Source organism: Mugil cephalus, chromosome 11, assembly GCF_022458985.1.
Source record: "Mugil cephalus isolate CIBA_MC_2020 chromosome 11, CIBA_Mcephalus_1.1, whole genome shotgun sequence".
Lineage (NCBI taxonomy): Eukaryota > Metazoa > Chordata > Actinopteri > Mugiliformes > Mugilidae > Mugil > Mugil cephalus.
In genome coordinates, this window is record NC_061780.1 from 19257843 (window position 1) to 19277387 (window position 19545).

At 43.0% G+C, this 19545-nt stretch overlaps 1 protein-coding gene across 1 annotated transcript; it reads right to left on the bottom strand.

Moving 5' to 3' along the window:
- Positions 1-10099: 10099 nt before the first annotated feature.
- Positions 10100-15108, bottom strand: tent5aa (terminal nucleotidyltransferase 5Aa). The gene is made up of 2 exons (XM_047599539.1): positions 13883-15108; positions 10100-13422 (listed from the first exon to the last, which is right to left on the bottom strand). Exons 1-2 carry the CDS (start codon positions 14306-14308, stop codon positions 12643-12645), a joined length of 1206 nt encoding a protein of 401 aa, XP_047455495.1. The 5' UTR covers positions 14309-15108; the 3' UTR covers positions 10100-12642.
- Between the last annotated feature and the right edge of the window lie 4437 nt (positions 15109-19545).

Below are 19545 nucleotides of genomic sequence, written 5' to 3' on the forward strand. Positions count from 1 at the left end.
TGCACTATTGGTGCTATTTACTGGCGAATGTGTCAGCACTGGGCTCAGTAAGTTTTTTTTTTTTTTTCTTTTTCTTTTCGGTAAAACCTCCAGCTGGCCCTGTGTGTGGAATTACACCCCAGGATCCAAGCAGGGCAGTCTCACAGAAAAGAAAACAGCTGTCAGACAATGAATTACTGTGCTTTCCTGAGGAATGGATGAGGAAGTCGGGAGTGTGTCAGACTTCAGAAACACACACACACACACACACTCACGTGCACATGCTACACACAGATACTGTATGCACAGATACTGTATGCACGCTCGTTCATGTCGAGAACTTCAAGACATACAGGGAAAAGCTACTGTGATTCACAAGTTGAAGTACGACTCTTGTTCGAACGGAACCTCTAAAGCGTATGATATCGTACACGTCAGGCTCAGCTAAGCAAATGCAGCACAAACTTTATAGCAAGGACTTCCCCACTGTATATAAACAACCATGTGTTCACTGCTGTGGCTATCACTTAAATCTGTGTGTGTGTGTGAGAGGGAGTGAGGGAGTGAGGGAGTGGGGGGTGGGGGGGTTAGACTTTCCAAAAATGTTGTTCTTTTTCTGGCGACGGCTCTAAAGGCTCACTTTGGCAGCGATGTGACTTTGCAGTGCAAACAGAGCATATCCTCAGACTGACCCCTGTGAACCAAGAACCTGAGCGCCTGCAGATCTTAATGCCGCCTCAGTCTCGCACATGACTCTGAGTGACGGACACGCAATGGAGAAGAAGAAGATCTTGCAAGAGCCCAATGCTTGTGTTGAAATTGGATAAACACATTATTGAATGAGAGGCTTAGGAAATACTTTAAATCTCTATATCGCATTTTGCGTAGAGCCACTCAGTTGGTGATGATCAGATCTCTCATCGAGACGTGACTGTGTGACAACGAGCTAGCATGCACAGTAAAAACACACCTGAAACCTCATAAGCTAAACCAACAATAGTCAACTTTCATTTGAGTTGGAACACATGTCCAGTGTTGAGAAGAATGTTTGTAAAATATTACGTTACAGAGTACATAACATGCAATGTGTCACGTATCCCATTTACATTACTCAATCTGAGTAATGTATCCTGAATACTTGGATTACTTTTATATAGAATTTTGAATTTGAATTGATTGTGGGAGACCGTGTTGGTCCTACTGTCTTGATAAAAGCCCACAAATACCTAGTATGACGCTATCCTAACTATTAAAAACTATTTATACAGTCTATAAAATGTCTGGACATAAAGTTAGAGCGTGTAACAACACGCATGCTGGGTTTAGCAATAAGTAACAGCAGCCTGTGCAGTTATAGGAATACTAAACATAATGCCGGTGAGACAAATTTATGAACACATTTATGTGGCATTAAATAAAGTATCAGCAAATAAATCTTAATTAATAGTAAGCAGTTGACTTTCAATTTAACTGTGAAAAATATCTCTTTTAGCTACCTTAGCTAGTCATTGTTACATCTGGAGTCGCTTCCTCCAGGTTTTGACCAACTTGCTTAAAATAACTGAAAATCATCTAAAAAATCAAGAGCACAAACGGTGGATTTTAAACAGTGGTGGTAACGTCTGTTTTTATTAATGAATGACACAAATAGCACAAAAAATGTTATTTCACATTTGGTGAAGATGGATGGTAAGTTCATTTAACTGTATGGAGTTTTCTTCCTTTTATGATGTGTCTCTGGAAAATATAGAGATTTCCAATGGAGTCCTAGATTTTCATTGTCCATGTTTCCTACAGTGAGTCATCCTGTTAATACCTGATCATTAACTTGCATCTCATGTCCTCGTGACTTAAAGCTGATTGCTGCCTTTAAATGGAACTCGTAAGCTTATGGTTGCAACATGGGAGATGTCATGTACACAAGAGTCTTTGGCTTGAAAGGGGTAACATCGACTCACGGGTGTCGTCACTATCGCTCTTATACAGGCAACCAATCATATGGGTGGGACTTGTCATCATGTCAGGTGGAAATTGCCTTTGCAGAGTGTTGTCACCATGTTGTGTGTTGAAACACAATTTTCCGAAGAGGCATTTGCAAGCGTCCTACAGGTCTGTCAAAAGAGAAACACCATAGACATACGTCATAAACCTCAATTCCATCTTCTTTTTTGGAGCCTTTCCTTTATGGAGGTGCTTAGAATCATTGTCTTGTTGAAAGGTATATGCCCTCACATTATCCTCAAGCGCTCTTTGACGTGATTCACAAGTCAAAGCTGGATCACTGACTGCAAGCTGTCCAGCCCGTGAGGCAGTGGAGCAAACCTAAACCATAACATTTCCACCACCGTGCTTCACAGACATGAGGATCTTCTCCGGGCTTTGGTCTGAGCCAAACAGGTCATCTGTAACTGTTGTAAAACAGTTCCATCTTCGATTCGTCTGCTTGGAACAAATTAATCCAGCGGTGGTCTTTACATCACGGCCTGTACTTCAAGTGGTTTATTGTTTAAATATGTTGAAGAAGTCACGTTCCCATGTGGGGTCTCTTCATTTCACATAACTATATGAATTTAGGATTGTGGGAAAATGCCGTCCTCATTTGATAGCCAAACACTTGCATACATAAGCTCGTATCTCATGTATAAGGTATGCACCGTTTGTGTGTGTGTGCGTTCTTGTGTTTAAGCATGGCTGCGTGTGACAATTGAATTTAACAGTAATAATCACATCAGCCCTCTGTCTCAGCCGTGCTCATCTAGTTGCATTGTGCTGCTTTCAAAAGAAAATCAATCTCTCTTGCCAGGGAGTTCTCCGCATTTGTCCTCGCCTCACAAGGCTCTCCTCTAAACAATTGGATTTAATTGGAAAGTGATGAAATTTCTTTGTAAGGAAATGATAGAAGTTTACGAGGATCATCTCGCTGGGCAGAAACAGGATAGCCTTATCTCCGTTCGGTTTTACGCGAGGCTAGAGAGTCTGCAACAGTCTGCACCAAATCAGACGAGACGCGTCTAGTCCTTTCACAGTGCCCTCGTATGAAATTACCTGGCTTTTATATCAGCTCTACCATCTGGGTCCTATTACCTCAGCAACTGATGAGCCGGTCTAAAATGGTTTCATTTGTCTCTGAGAAGAATATTGTGGTTTACCCAGCAAAGGTTATGTTTGTTATATGGGGCACGCTAAAATGCACTCCAAATTGCTTGGATCACATTCAGTAGTATTTTTCTCCCGTTGTAAATAAAAAGATATTTTGAGACCTAAATTGATAGCAGAAATGATAATGAAATTATTGTTTTCCCCAGGGAACCAGACAGGAAACTGGTGTCTTTGGTAACAAAACCAAGAATATTTTTCGGATGGTTGGGACAGAATATGGTATGTTTTATTTATTGAGAGTTTGCAGTCAAGTGTATAAATATAACGTCTTAAAGCTGCTATTAGTGGTCTGAAGAATGTGTCTTTATATAAAGCAGCTGGTACATTCAAGGCAGTGGTGGGTTGCATCAGAGCCAAGGATGTCATCTGTTTCTAGGGAAAGACAGTTACAGCAGAGGGTCAAAGAGCCACAGAAACATGCAGGATGATACATGACAGCCAGTCAGAAAGACTTTTCTTGGCCTCATGTTAAGAGAACCACACAAACCATGGTATATAATTCCAGTAAAATTTAAAGAAAATGTCTCAAGATAAACATTAAATGTCTCAACTGTGTCATGTCATGCCGAAGGCTTTAAGTTCACTTTTTAGCCATGTGTTGATAATGTCCTGAAGACTGGCGTCCACTAGTTTGGTCAAGGAAAAACTATGGTGTTGTGTCCCTCTGCAAACCACTGGCCTTGCAGTGCAAATGCTTTCAGGTGGTGCACAGGGCTTAATTGTCTTAAAGAGCCACACCTGCAAGAGGTGTAGGAAAAAAGGCATGTCTGAAGAGGCCTAGAAGTCAACAGAGGCTCGCCATATCCCGCCTGTCTTTGTGTTTCTTCTGAAAAGAAACACTCTCTTTTTGTAAATCTGTCATCATCTCTGCCATATGTTGAGACTCTCAAACCACGTTGTAACATGTTGCAAGAGAAAGATTTTCAGCAATTTCAATTCACATTCCTCACTGTATATACAGAATGTCTATATATTTTCCAGAGTGCTGTTATTTTTTTGCATATTCTTTCAAATTTGATATTGTTTTATTGTTTTTTGTATATATTCTTAATATATACTCCTAATTCCACGCTATTCTGACAAGGAAATTTCACATATGTGGGATAAATAAACAGTGTGTTATGGCGCTCTTCCAGGATAGTCCAGGAAACTTTTGGACCTGTGGATGTTGCTTTGACATGTACCACCCATGTAGACCAGACCAGGTACCCCCACCCCATTGCAATCACTTGATGGAGTGTGGACAACTCAACCCATGGGACCCAAAAGCCACCACAGGACACCCTCAGGAGGTCCATTCCCTGATACTCAGAACTGTTTTGATCAATATTAGGAAGATGGTTATAATGTTATGCCTAGTAACTTCACTCAGATCTTATTTCTACAGTACAGCATCTTCTCATATCACAACTCAAAACTCTCTAATATCTGACTGGCATGAAAGAATGAGAATGTGATAATTATATGAGGGTACAACTCGTGAAATTTCTTGGTTCACAGTAAAACAAAAATCCAACTTTTCCCTTTCTTTGCATTATAAAAAAAAACCATGAAAGCAATGCACCGATGCACACTCCGCCGTGCGTGATCGTTGTGCTGAAATGGGTGCAATATTGTTTACTCTGGCCGCGTGACAGCATAACATTTTCTAGTCACTTGTCAACAGTGGCTAACGTGGGCCGCCCACGTTTATAGGCGTCACATTAGAGACGTGTGCAGCGACAAGTGGCTGCTCTTAACAACCGCGGCACACAAAAACACATCCGTGACACGTGCTGTGAACATTTGTCAGAAGCATTAGCAACGACAGTACGGTAAAATCTAAATAGGTCTCTTAACAGTGATTTTGGGCGACTGCTTCCGTGCTTGTCTATTCCAGCAAATGCTGTACAGCAAATGTGTCACAAAAGGGGTTCTATCAGGACATGGTATTATAATCTTATTCTTATTAAAAAAAAACTCAAAACAACTTTAATTTTATTGGTTTAATGTTTCAAATTCAGCTTTTCTCTGTTCACCACGCTCACACATCTGCCCCCGGCATGTTGGTCGTCCACTTTATATTCAGAGAATGCAGATGTTTTCACCACAGTGTGTTTAAATCCATGTTGGGAAAAGATTTTCCCCTTTATATCTGATTCCCAGTTTAGTCAGTATGCGACATCAGATTCAAACTGCACACAAAGCGCAGAACACAAGCCGCTGAGCCGTGTGCGTATAAAGAGCGTATTGTTTATCAAATGATATTCAACTGTCATGGTTTAATAAGACGGACAGAGGACTCTTTCTCTAGCAGCGAGAGACGACGCTCATCTGAGACTTATATAAGATAAACCTACTAACCTCAATGACACTAATCTCTTAGACGAGAGGATCACCTTCCCTCCCTGCACTCCCTTACCTTCCCTACACACACAAACCCCTCTTTTATTATCAGCTACTCTTTACGGCCCCTCCCTCCAGTCTTTTTCTCCTTTTCCACCTCATTCCTGCTCTGTTCCTCCCGCCCCACTGATAGCCTCGTCCAGGATCCATGAATCACTCCCTTCCATTCAGTCGCCTCAGCTATGTGTTTCCTCCCTGCTCGGGCTTTTCACCTGAGGTGCGGGTTTACAGCAGTCGATACTTCACACATCAGCAACAACAGCTATCAGCTCCTCTTCACTCCCACTGACAGCTGCTGTTGACCTCTTTGCATGTGTTTCTCTTTTGGTGTCTGGTTTCTTTTGGGTTTTCAGCAAATGGGTGACTCCGGGTCAACAGTAAACTGGTGTAACAATCCAGCAGAAGTGTCTAGAATTACCCTCTACTTGACACGCCTTTCGCTACAAAAACTTTCCCAGCTTGGCTCACGCTTACTCCAGATCCACATGATGCATTCACAATTAAACTCCACAAGCAACATAAAAAATGATACTATAATTCAAATCATCTCTTATTGTTGACACCTGGCAATAAATCTGAGTCTGTCACAACAGTAAATCTGTTTTCTCATATAATTTGTGTTGGTTCACGTCCAGTGTTTGCTGTGTTGGGCAACTCAAAGCTTATTGAATACTGAAGGTAAATGGAGCACTGCTACAGTATTTTAATCCAAAGGTGCAATTGCTCCAGTTTATTGATATCGGTTACTTCTGAGCATACGACAAACAAAACAAATAAGCATACATGTATAAATACTAGAAACCCAGACCCAGACAAATCAAAAAAGTGACTTATATACAAGTTGAAGTGCAGTTACAAGTATTGCAAGTAGTTTATTTCAATATTCACTACTCAAAAACTGAAAGTAAAAGTATCATGTAATGTAGTTATTAAAGAGAGCAGTCAAAACTTTGAATCAATATTTCATTTGTTAAGCCTAAAAGGCACTCACAATTTCTTTGGCTGTAACAACAGTAAGGGCAGGTACATGTACATGTCACTAGCCTTGAGAGTAGCCTGTCCGTTCAAAAAAATGGTACATTAAAGATGAAAACAAATTTAGTTTGAATTGCCTGTCGGGATCCTAATTTCCACTTTGATGTAAACTGGGGAAACATTACGTTAAAAAAAGCTCCCAGCATTGAGACCCAATGCAACAGTTAAAGCTAGCTAGTGAACGTGAACTCGCTGGCTAGTTTGCTAGCTAGGTAGCCAGCATTATGTTAACTGACATTAGTTAATCATTACTATTACTAATATTTTCCAACAGTAACCGTAACTTTGATATGCAGTCTTGTATATTTGAGTGTCTTGCTAGCTCAAAATTAACTAGCTAGCTATCACTATGGCTTTAGCCCATTTTAGCCTTACCTTGAAGAAGATGTTTGTAGGCTATGTTGTGTTTCGGCTTTGGGAAGAACACGATTGTTGATCCAAATTCGTTTATTAACTTCAACTCTAACATGAGCAGTTCAGTTCCAAATACCACACCCTAGTGGTTGGGATGAAAAGGGTTGGAGGAGATGGGATGAAAAGGGTTGGAGGAGATGGGATGAAAAGGGTTGAGGGGATGGAATGAGGAGGATCAGGACACCATTATATGCAAGTGCAGGAAATAGAATGACATGGGACGGGCTTAAGTTATAAAAACTCCATTTATCAGATACATGCGTCCACCAACTAGCTGCTAATGTTGCCAGATCAGGAGTTGATCAGGTACCATGCATTCAACCTAGACCATCTGAACACAGAAAACCTTCAAAGTGCTGTATATATAAAAAACAAAGTGTGATGTGTAGCAATTTGACCTGGTGTTAGTATAAAAATACAGAGAAGTGCAGCTTTAATTTGAAATGAGCATTGTAGCTTTTTTTTTTTTTTCTTAACACCTCCTTAGCTATTTGATTCCACAGCCAGGTTAATTATAGATAGTAACTTAGATGCTTATTGTGTGAATTCTGTGCATGGTTGGAAAAGCTACTGAAGAAGCTGAGACATTATGGGACACTGAAACCGCAACCATACATTTTATTGCAGTGTGATTTAATGTATGAAATGTTAACTGTCAACGCGAGGCCAGAAGCCAGCCTAAAGATGCATAAGAGGAAGCGTACTGTCCCTGCTTATGTAAGACATGTTCCAGAGATGTTCCAGTCTTTTGGTGTGTGCTGAACCCTAAGAACAGTAGTGTCCTATAATGCAAGTCCAGCTGTGTCTGTGACCTGCAGCTGACTCTCCCTCTGACTCCTTATCGCTTCCATGGCTGTTAACATACATGATGGATGTTTCCTTACTGTTTGTACAAACTGAGCCCTTTGGAATTTGTTTACAAGCCTGGCTTGATGTGTGTATCTTTGTGTCTATGTTCGGGGGTGGATTGGGGGGTTGTGCTCTCTCATGTGCTATCCCACATGTTTTTGAAAAGTGAAAAAAAAATAAAAATACAATGCCGAAATGATCTTATTGCTGGGATTTCAGAAAGCAGGCTGCATTGTAAATCGAAACAGCATGTTAGCTTGGCCATGGTTGGCGCTCCTCACCAGTGCACTGGACTGGAGGCCGACACCAGGACCAAGTTTGGTTAAGCCGCCCTCCAAATGTTTCCCGCTTATTCCATAAAAACTTTCATCTGGAAAAAATTCTTCACAGCAAAAGTGAAGGGAAAAAAACGAGAGAAATCCCATGAAGCCAGCCACTCTCCGATGTGTGCAGTGGAAAAGCCATTAGAGAACAGATGAGCGCTCAGACGACCAGGACGGACGGGGAACCGGTGGATGAAAGACAAGCATGTGAGCTTTTATTTGAAGATTCACAGGTAATTATAAAGACGTTCTGTGGGACACACTGTGAGAATTCCCTTTGCTTTAGCTATCGCCCTTTGAAAACTGGCTACTGTGGTGAGAGTCTTTCACAACTCACTCCTTAAACTTTCTGTCAGAGCTCCCCTTAAATTAAGAGGGCTACTTCATTTGATGCTGCATCTCAAATTAAGGACCTGAGATTTAGGTCCTTTGGCGCCGTCACATCAATCTGACTTTTTTTTTTTTTTTTTAGAAGAGCAAACCACAAATGAGATGGGTTCTTAAGGGAAGATTAAGTAGAGTCATGCTTGAAAATAAGACTTGCAGCAGGGTAAGCAAATAAATATAACTTGTGGGATAAAAAATTATGTTGCGCGACTTGATTTTAGCCTCTTTATGATATCCAGCCTCTGATGATAAGGGTTGTTGAATTCTGTAGTAAATGCGTATCATGATCCTAGGGCCAATTTAGAATCACCAATGAACCTAGCGAGCTTGTCTTTGGACGGTGGGGGGAGGGGTGCATTTTACTTTTGTGTCGTCACGTTCCTGCTCCGTGCTGCTGCTGGTGGATAGAGGCTATACCGCAACAAAAACGACAAGGAAGGATTGTTTGTTGCTATATCAGATGTAACAGATGACGATAAAAGCATTATTTCTTCAGAGCTTTTTCAGTATTTTCACAAAATACATTCACACAATATTCACACAGCACTACAGCGATATAATCATTAAGTAAGTGCAATCACTCTTCCTGTCTAAACCGGCCTTAAAGAAATTCCAAAGTAAGTGATGCATCCACACTTCACCTGGAGATAATTGGAGGCTTCAGCTGTGATTCCAATCAAGGGGTTAAGACATTCCTTCGCTCGTCCACAGGGAGTATGTTTAAATGTCATGTATGTAATGTTTGAAGACAGACGTGAAAAATACGAACTCGTCCTGTTTAGCATTTGAAAAGGGCGCTTCATATGTTGTTTGTGTACGTGCTTGTGCATGCGTTGCTGTCCAGTCTCTCCAGCCTGTCAATCATTCCTTCACTGGCTCAGGTTAATGAGCCTTAAATGCGCTTAAGCGAAAGCAATAATGTCCTTATCATGTCCGCTATATATAGGACCGTGTCATACAGTGAATCTCTTACTCATTGTGTGTTTTCCTTCTCCATATCCCCCTGTATCTAGGGCAGTTTGTCTTCTGACCCATGTGACAGTCAGCTCTGTTATATGCCTGACAACCATGGGACAGTTGGGCCCCGGTCGCTACTGGTCTTAGCACTGATTGTCATCGCATTGCTGTTGGGGTAAGAGCACGTGGAGGGGGGCCGATAACAGAGAGAATTTGATGAGCAGGCAAAGATCTTCATTCAACAAGAGTGTTAAAGTCTTTTTTTTTTGGTGCATGCAAATCCCCTCACATTAAACAACAGCTCTTTCTGGCAGCAGCAGGCCAGTTCTGGATTGGTTTGTGGCTGGGCCTCTTGGTCCCGCCAGGCCATGGCGGGGATTTGCCTCTTGAAGCGAGTGAGCGGGGAATCCGTCTCTAAACAGCTGAATGGTTTTCATGTCAATAAAAAGACACACAATGGCTCTTCTTCTTTGGAAATACAAAAAAAAGAAAGAAGATAAATCTGAAATAAATCGACAAATTGCTCATGTTTGGCAGAGGTTTCTCTCTGGAACAAAATAATGCGCTTGATTTATTCTCGGATGGATGAATAACAAGAGACATACCAAATCTGGTTTTCAGATATTTTATTGAGGAAAACATCTTTAACCTTTTGACCCACTGGACACATAACATATTATAGCAAAAAAAGCTATCGAGAACATATCCTTTGAAGCCCGATCACAGATTCAAAAGCACCGCAAACACCTGCAGTGTCTGATACACTTATAAAAATAACAATCATAAAAAATATACATACAGGACAAGGATCTTTTTTGTGTGATTTGTAAAAGACTGCATGGCCATAAACAAATACTCAAGACAACACTTACAAGACAATGCAGTAACCCACGACCTCTAACTGATAGGCACAATCACTAACTGACAGGCAGACTGGAGCTAATAGCTAGTCAGCTGTTAGGACTTCACTGAGTATAAAATGAAAATACATTGCCTGCGCAATTCAACGATTACCATCGACGTGGACAGTCATTGAGAAGAAACAACTGAGCAGAGCAGCTATGGATTACCAGAAGTATGCGAGACAGAGGATGAGAGAGAAATGCCTTTTCAGCGAGTGAATTTCTCTTTTCGTTGCAGTATTAACTCGATGCTGGTCGTGGGGCCAAACCTCCAACCTTACGCTTAATTTTTTTCTTTTTTCTTTTTTCTTTTTTTTATCTGCAATCAAGAAAAGCTGCTGTTTGCAGGAATTAGGAGTGCCGGCGAAGCAAAAGCATGTAATCATACCTAAATATATATTTACAATTCTTCAAAACTGTTGTGGAATGAGGCATAAAGAAACGATTAGCATCAATGAAGCAACTTCACAAATGAAAAGTTAAGTTGCAGCCCATGGAGCTGGCATGAATGCATGCGGTGTTCTTCAGATTCCACTCTTTTCATCAACAATTAAGGTGATTAGAGAGCAGAACAGAGAGAATAGTTTAGTACAGTGATGCATGGTAGCCCTAGAGAGATAAACCCCATCACCAGCTGCACCCATCTCCCCAGACCGACTCACTCTCCCCTCTGGCTTTAAACCACCACATTTTCCTTTCTCTCCTGCCTTTTTACTCTCTTCTGCCTCTTTCGCTCTCTCTGTCTTCCATATCAGCACAACATTTACATCAGCAAATGGCCTCATTAAACTTTAGTGCTGTCAGCGGGACCACCAAAATGTTTGGCACTGCATTTGATCTGAACCTTGCACAGAGCGTCTGCAAAAACCCAACCCAGATAAGTTCAAGCTCTTCAGCAGCAGCTGAGGAATTCCCTGCCAGGGTGCTACAGCAAACAGTTCCTCCTCATCCGAGGTGTCTCTGCAAATATCCCTCGACTGTAGGATGAAGCATGGGGCACGCACACACACACACTCCAGCTGCAGTCTTTCCTCTCTCTGTCACTTATCTACTTATTGTTTTCCTCGGATGAGAAAAAAAAATAATCAAAGTACAGCTGTACAAAATATACAGAACATATCACGTGTGAGTATCTTTGTTGCTGATGGTCTGAAAATTTCCATCGAACTTCGTCATGCCAGTTTTAGTTTGGGACATTTTTAGTTTGCGAATATACACACGGAAAATGTGAACCTTGCAAAAACCTACCAATCGTACAATTTGGCAGCTACATTACAGCACAATCCAGACTGACGTGTGGCGCTGTTTTTTCATCCAAATGTACACAAACACTGACATGATGTGCATGATTTCACATATACATTCACAAGCCTCTGGGGTGCTACCGTCTGGTGTGCCTGACTGGAAACGAAGTGGGATCGTATGGCCTGCTCACTCTTTTCTCCGCCCACTGAGAGGCAATAGGCACTTAAAAACACATATATGTTCACATATACAAATAGACAATACAATAGGTCCATATTTTGTTTATTTATTTAGCTATTTCTCCCATCAAAACTGGGTTTTAGTGTTAGAAATGATCAAAAAAATATCTTTGGTCTGTAAACAACCAGAATTATATCGAAATGCAAGGTAGAGACGCCGGTTTGTTAGCCAGACTAGTTTGTCAGCATCTCACCTCGGTTCAGCTGATGCGAAGCAGAGTTCAGGGTGCTCGTTTTAAAGCCCTGCTCACACCTCTGATTTGGTCAAGAGGGTGTGTGTGTGTGTTTGTGTGTGTGTGTGGACACTGGGTTACAAACCCCCGAAAGCTGGGCCGGAGAAGCTGTCAGTCACCGATGCAGCCGTTTGGACTGCCGCTGGAACATGCTGGCTAATCAGTACGCGACAGATTCAATCAGTCTCTGTGACAGTTCTGCTGCTCGGATTCAAGGCCTTCACACGTTCGCATTTAGCCACTGAGCTTTCGAGCTACGCAAATGAGTCTTTTTCCAAACCGCGTTGGCCTTGGCAGGTTCAGGTCGGCGCTATTCACATTGAAATACTTAATTGGAGTGAAAGCCAACTGTTTGCGATTTACCATTCATACTCAACGTATGAACAAAAATGTAAGCTTTGATGCAAAACATTAAACAGAGGACTCATTTTCTGTCAGCTGTTAAGCACTGGGCAGATGTGAGTGTGCAACTATGCTGCTCACTCGTGTTTAAAGAAATGAGACTCTCTCCCCTCCTCCTTTCTTTGGGGTTGACTCAGTTACATGGCAGCCAGGTGGAGTACGCAGGCTGCTGGCAGGCAAACACTGGTTGTACCTGGGCTATGTAGTAGTTACTGAAGTTGCCATCTGCCACATAAGGAGCAGGTTGGTAGTAACATGTAACATTAGCCACATTGGGGATAACGTTCTGCTCAGCAAGCACACGCACTGCAAGCATGGCTATGAGCCCCAAGGTCTGCCGCCTTTCGTGTCCCATCAGGCACACTGTGCTCTCATTGACCACTCCGTGGAGGGTCATCAGGTAGTCGTACTTGCGGTCTTCCAAGCCCACAAAGTGGTTCTGAAGGTAGGACTCCAGCTTGCGCTGCTGCTCACCAATATCGGGGAAGTCGATGAAGAAGCGCGAGCACATGTAGCGCTGCAGAGACTTCATCTCTGACTCTGACGCGGCCCGGAAACCCCTCACCAGCAGGTGACAGTACTTAAGCAGACCCCCGCCCCGGATCTCCTCCGGGTTCCGAGTGCAGATAATCTTGTGACGTAGGTGGTCCAGGGCCTCGCTGAAATCCCCGTACACGCTCTCGCCCATGATGGTGGGGTGAAAGGTCTCAGCCATGGGGTTCTCTGAGCACTCGTAGAACAGCAGCAGGGAATCCAGTTTGATCTGAAAGGAGTCCACGCTGAACTCAAACTGCCGCCGCAGGGAGTCCACAAACTTCAGCTCCACATTCTTCCCGCGGTTGTTAGAGAGGGAGATCAGGCTCCAGCGGTCTGAGTCATTACACACTTTCACCATCTTTTGCACATAGGCTTCCTATACATGTGTGAGGGAGAGAAAGAGAGAAAGACAGTGAGTGCACACATTGAGAGATGATCTTAAAGCTACATTCGTCATGTGGTGCACATTTAGGCCTCATTTTTCATTGTGCAACAAGCTTTTGTATTACAGAAATGTTTGTGTGCACAGACATCAGCTGCATGTTTGGGTGTTATTAATGATACTGACCCTGATATTAAAGCCATAGAATGTATTTGTATGGGACCTAGGTGGCTGAGCTCAGGATCCCTTCCAAATTGGTTTAACTCAATCCTCTTAACTGCAGAAAACCAACATTCTACTATCATGAAACTAATCTAATTGCGCGTTAAGCTGCGCATAATGGTCGTTAAGACGAATCGGCACAAATGCAATTCAATTTTATGGCACATCGAAAAGTAAACAACTGAAGCATGGGAAAAACAACAACTGTGCAGAACTGTCAGTGTGCATGTACCTTTAGCGTTAACGGAGTTATTTTCTCTTTATTCACACAGTCGGGTAAAAAGTCCAGGAGACAGTCCAAAACTATGTCCTTCACAGTCTGGAAATCACTTTCACCTTTCATGTCTGCGCAAAATATAAGGTCAAGGTCCTTAAAGCCGAGTCCGCTGTCTTCGTGGAGAATGTGGCTGGCTGCAGAGCCGTTCAACCGAACGTCCCGGACGTGGATCTGTTTCTCCTCCATCCGACTCCGCACCACTTTGACGATCTGCCGCGGCTGCATCTCCAGAGTGGGGAAGTTTCCCCGGCCGTGGATCGGGATGGTCTCGGTCAGAATGGCGTCCAGCCGCTGCACTTGCTCCCAACTGAGGACACTAACGTTGCTGGCGTCTGTGTCTGACATGAAGCTGGCAGTCGAGCTACTGTCGTCCTCTGACATGGTCGTGAGAAGTCCTCAACAAATTAAAGGAAAAACAAAAATTAAATAGTTAGCCCAAACACGGAGCAAATCAGTGGCCGCGTCTTTACGCACGAATTCCTAAAAGTGGAGTGGCAGTGACTTCATCCGCATCCACACTCTCGATATTTGAAAAGGTCAGAATTTACCTAAAATATATAAAATTGTGATTAAATTATACGAGTCCACGGCTATTGGTAATCGTTGCGATATGGCGTTAGTTTACGCAAAAAGCCTTTGGTTGGAGATCCAGTGTAGCAGTGGCGCAGCAGGGGAGTTGATGATTCGGTTGAGGAAAAATAGAAGTCGGTCGAAGGAGACGTATGGAACGCGCACTAACTTTCACTTCGTTTTCTCTGCGACTTAAAAACATTTGTCCGGGTGCTGCCGTCAATGTGTCCGAGCGCAGCGCATCACAGTCTTTGAAGGTCGCTGATGATCCAGGAGGGGGTTTGCTTTTCCGGCTGTGACTCCATCGCCCAAAGGCACGCCTATGATTTTATGAATTTGCATGAATAAGCTGCTCCTCAAGTCGCCCTTTGGCACAAGCCTCCCTCCGACGATCAAGCCCTCAGAGGAATCTCGTGGGGTTTTACGCACAGCTCCTACATAATTTTAATTACACCTCGTGCTGCCAGAAAATAGCCCCACTAATGCAACTTGTGTGCGATCAGGAAATCCAGCTTGCTTTCCTCGAGTCTGTCAAGATCAACATATTTTTCCCACTTGTGGAGAAGTTAACCGTTACTTGCCCACTTGACAGGCAGCGCCGTTCTGCAGGAGTCGGGTCTGTAGACTGAATATGTCAGCTGTGCTTCACCCCGCCCCCCTCTGACAGTCTGCTGCTCAGTGCTAACACTGCTCAGCATGGTAATACTTTAAGTCTGTATGAACCAGTTCCATAGGCTACCTTCACATTTTTGTTCCACTTCCAGCCTCAAGAACTGTGCAGAGTGTGACTTTACTCCGTGAGATAATCTTTGCTGAACTAATAAACTATTAGTTAAACTGTAGCTAAACCGATTTACAAAATGGCAATATATTTAACTGGGATTAAGATTATTTCTTTATAATAAAACATAAAATCGCAAAATGACACACACACACAGAAGAAATGATGAACAATGAATATAAAATGTGGATTCGGATACAAGACTCAAATGCTCATTTCACGTCGCCATATCGCCCTCTGTGGGTTGATTTAGGTCTTGAAATAAAGTAACACTTTGCCTTATACAGAGTCTATTAAAGTGTCAGATTAAACCAATACACGGCTTTGTTGGTGCTGTTATATAATTTAAAAGAGACAATCAATACCGTTTTTTTGTTCAGGGTCTGCAGCCAAGTGAATGAACAGCTCTGAGAAGCACCTTAAGATATAATTGAGATATTAAGATATCTTTTTATATTTTTTATACTCTTATTTTTATTCTTTAGTCAAACCATATGCTCACTGCGTACACTGTGTGATTGCTGAATGTCTCTTCTGCTGTTAACAAGTCTCCCCATTGTGGGATGAATAATCATATCTTAATCTTATCTTATCTTTTCTTATCTTGTGTGTCAGCTGGACCTTAAGGGTCTGTGAAATGATAATTTCTGATGTCACGTGAAAAAAATAATGTCTCTGTAATAATTTCCCTACATGGGTTATTTGAGTTAGGAACCTACATAGAAAAAGGAATCTGAAGAAATCTACAAAGTCCTTGTTGTTTCCAAGTCCAGTAGCTGTTCAGGCAGCATATGAGAGGGTCAGGCAAAGGTGAGACAAAAGCGGAGGTGAGGCCCTGGGCCCGGATGCGTCACGTTGAGGCGGGGCTGGGGTCACCGGCGCCTCATTAGGCCGCATAAAGCTCTGCGTCACTACATCCACCCAGATCTGTAAACCCTGATTATCCCATTTACTCTATTGCACTTGTCTTAACTCCCACATTGCAGCTCTGGACAGCATCACTCCCTCTGTAGGACACACAGGTAAACTCGCTTACAGTTGCACGCTGATGTTTTTTATTTTTTTTAATGTGAACACTGCAGAAAAACCAGCCCCCAATTCACCAAAGAATGTTCAAATTAGAAAGGAAGAAGCATTTTTGGAGCGTAGTGTAACAGGTATGAAAGATTGACCCTCATCTGTTAGCCACAGCTTTTGTTTTGTTTTCATACTTTGCCTTGGCGTGTGTCAGACAGGTTGAACGCAGGTCTCTGAAATTGAATCCCACATCTGGAAATGTACATGGAACTATTAGTGAGTTACAGTGGACCCAGAGCTGCCTCGTCGATGTGTTTCCCAGGTGCGGAGACACGGTTGCTACGTATTGGACGAAGTCCCGCAGTCGTGCATGGCGTAGACGCTCTCTGCAGAAGCTAAATTAAAGTGACTGACAGAGCCAAACAGCACATATGCACGGAGAGTGCAACACAGAGCACCGACGATGAGATGTTTTGTATGAATACAACTTGGCACCTCGTTACTCAGCGTTAAATGGATGATTCATTATTTTGGGATTATTGAAAGACACAAGTGCAATCATGTTGTCAGGAAATCAAGACTTCCAAAGCAATACACACCTTTTTCCTCTAGTGACATTAATGCATTTGCCTGACAGATGTCTTCGGTTTTATACATTTCAAAAAGTTTCCCTGCTCTAATGTATGTGGAAGAAACTTCAAATCCTCATAAAGTAATCTTTTACAATCACACAAAGTTTGCCTCAGGGGTCTGTGAAACATTTTCTGGACAGTTCAGCTCAGTAAAGAGGAAAGGAGAAAAGGAGTTTGTTTTCCAGTGTCATTTATCTTCTGCATGAGTTGGATTTAAGTAGCATGAAGTGGAGCCTTGCCTTTAAGATATTTTCTCCGGGTCAGGCCTGCACGCTGGGATGGACCATCAACCCCCCCCCTCCTTTGATGATTTAACATCATCCAGTGTGGCACATCAACAGATCGGTGTGTACTTTCATCGCAGGTGACATTAAGCCTTTGAAAATATTTTGTAAAGACACATAACATATGCAAATAAATGGAGGATGGAGGAGACAGGTCGATAGCAGACATTTGATGAAAGACCAAACTTGAGAATTATTATGAGCAGGAACAGAAGTGAGATTTTGGATTTGCTCTTGGAAGCTCGATCAAAGCAAGATGTGATGTCTGATGATGATAATGTGTTGGCTATATTATGAGCCAATTAATGATATAAATAAATGCAGCAGTCGTGACAAATATAAAAACTCCATCTTGCAGATAGGTAGTAAATGCTAGAGGAGTGCAGAGGTTAGTGTTCATCATATGAATATAAAAGGTGGCCACATGTCAATGTTGTGTCTAGAACACAAAATAGGAAATATTCTTATCAACACTGGCCTCCAAATTTGCCAGTTCTGAAACTGATCAAGTATCTGTGGGATGCACTGGAACAAGTCAGATCCACAGAGACCCCTCCCCTAAACCCACGTGATCCAAAACCCCCCATTGTTCTGTTTCTAGACACCACAGGACTCCCTCAGAAGACCCATGTCCATTCTCTGTTATTCTCTGATCGGCGTATAACAAACTTCTTCTCTTACACATCAGCAGTCACTCGGAGTTGAGTAAGGTGATCCTCCTAGGGGGTCCTTCTCGCGAGTCCTCAGATGATTGAAAAGGCAATCCTGAAACCACAAGCTTTTGTGCTATGTGGGCATTGAAGCGATGTGCTGGGGGTGGGATGTGGGCGAGCCTGTTTGGTGGACAGCTTCTCTTTTCTTTGCTGTCACTTAGCTCTGGCAGCCCGGTGGAGATCTTCTCCATCGATGGTGGCTCCATTGTGTAGGGTGTTCCCTCAAATGCTTCAGTTTTTTTTAAGCTAGGTTTTCCTAGCTAAAAAAACTACCTCTTTAGGTTGATGACCTCCAGGATCTCGTTGACCTGTCCTGGGACGAATGCTGTTGGTGTGCAGGTCTTTCCATGAGATGTTCAGGGTCCTGCGTGGGCACCTCTGATGGTAAGACTCCAGGAATCTTATATGTCAGCTGTAGGTGGTCCATGGAAGAGAGTGGGCAGGACGACTGCTTTGTAGACCAGGAGTTTGGCCTGCGATCCTACTGGTATAGCAGATGCGATGGTGTACCTCACTATCTATGTCTGCCTTGGCAGAGAGCTGACTTCCCAGTTAGGGAAAGTTGTCCACATTTTCAAAGGCTGTGTTGTTAACTGATATTGCTGTAGGGGATGTGGAGAAGTCTGGTGAGGACTGATGGAGGACCTTGGCTTTCTTCACGTTTACAGCCAGACCGAGTATCTTGTATCCCCGGATGACGGCATTAAGGAGAAATAATTAAAAAATCTGAAGACTTTTTATCAACCTAGCACTGAGCGGAGGAGGAGAGAACGGAGCCGCTCCTTACGCAATGCCAAAATGTGATACTAGCCAACAAAGTCACAGTAAGTGATAAAATAAAGCCCTGCTGTGATGTGTGCGAGTGCCAGCAACGGAAGTGGAACCAATGTGGACGAGCGAAGACAAGAAGATGCCCTCAGAAAACCCGCAGCGTGTCGGCCGTCTCACAATGGAGTGAGCAGTTTCTGGGCTAGTGCTGCTTAAGAAGACGAGAACGATGACATAAAGAGAAGATAAAGTTCCACTCATTGTCTTCAGCTTTCCGTCTCCTCACTCCTCCTTCGCCCTCACCTTCTCTATCCTCGCTGAGATAACTGGATTTCCAGGAGGGTCACATTAGTTTGTCCCAGCTGTCTGAGAGATATTCCCACTGCTGACGGCAGAGTTAGTTTTGGTTGTGGATCAGAGGCACGCCGAGAGAAATGGGATTTCCAGCCCTTTTCAGTCAAACTGCTTCTGACCCCCAGTGACAAAACGCTGGAGAATCGCTCCGCCGTAAAGGAAAGGTAGCATGGGGTTATGTGGAGTCTGTGGAATGAAGAAGCAGCAGCAGTTAGTCCTGCACAGAAGATCCCTTTATTTCAGCTGCTTTTGATCCCAAAGGGATGGTATGTGCAGTGTGTTTGGTTTTTTAGCCCTTCTGGCAGATTAAAGCTGACGGTTACAGAAGGGGTCGTATTTCACGGGGAGATAAAGAGGTCCATCTCACCTAATCTTCCTCATTATAGTGTCTTTGTGATCCCAGAGCCTGCAGGGCCGGGGACAGCAAAGCAGCTGAATGCTGCTGCTAAAGTACTTTAGAAAGTAATAGATGCTACAGACATGCTGTGATTTTGGTACT

What these genes read in the sequence shown, in the direction of transcription:
- tent5aa (XM_047599539.1), bottom strand. Translation starts at nt 14,308, where the DNA reads ATGTCAGAGGACGACAGTAGCTCGACTGCCAGCTTCATGTCAGACACA. An exon ending in TAACTCCGTTAACGCTAAAG is followed by an intron (nt 13,423 to 13,882) that starts GTACATGCACAC and finishes ACACATGTATAG; the next exon opens with GAAGCCTATGTGCAAAAGAT.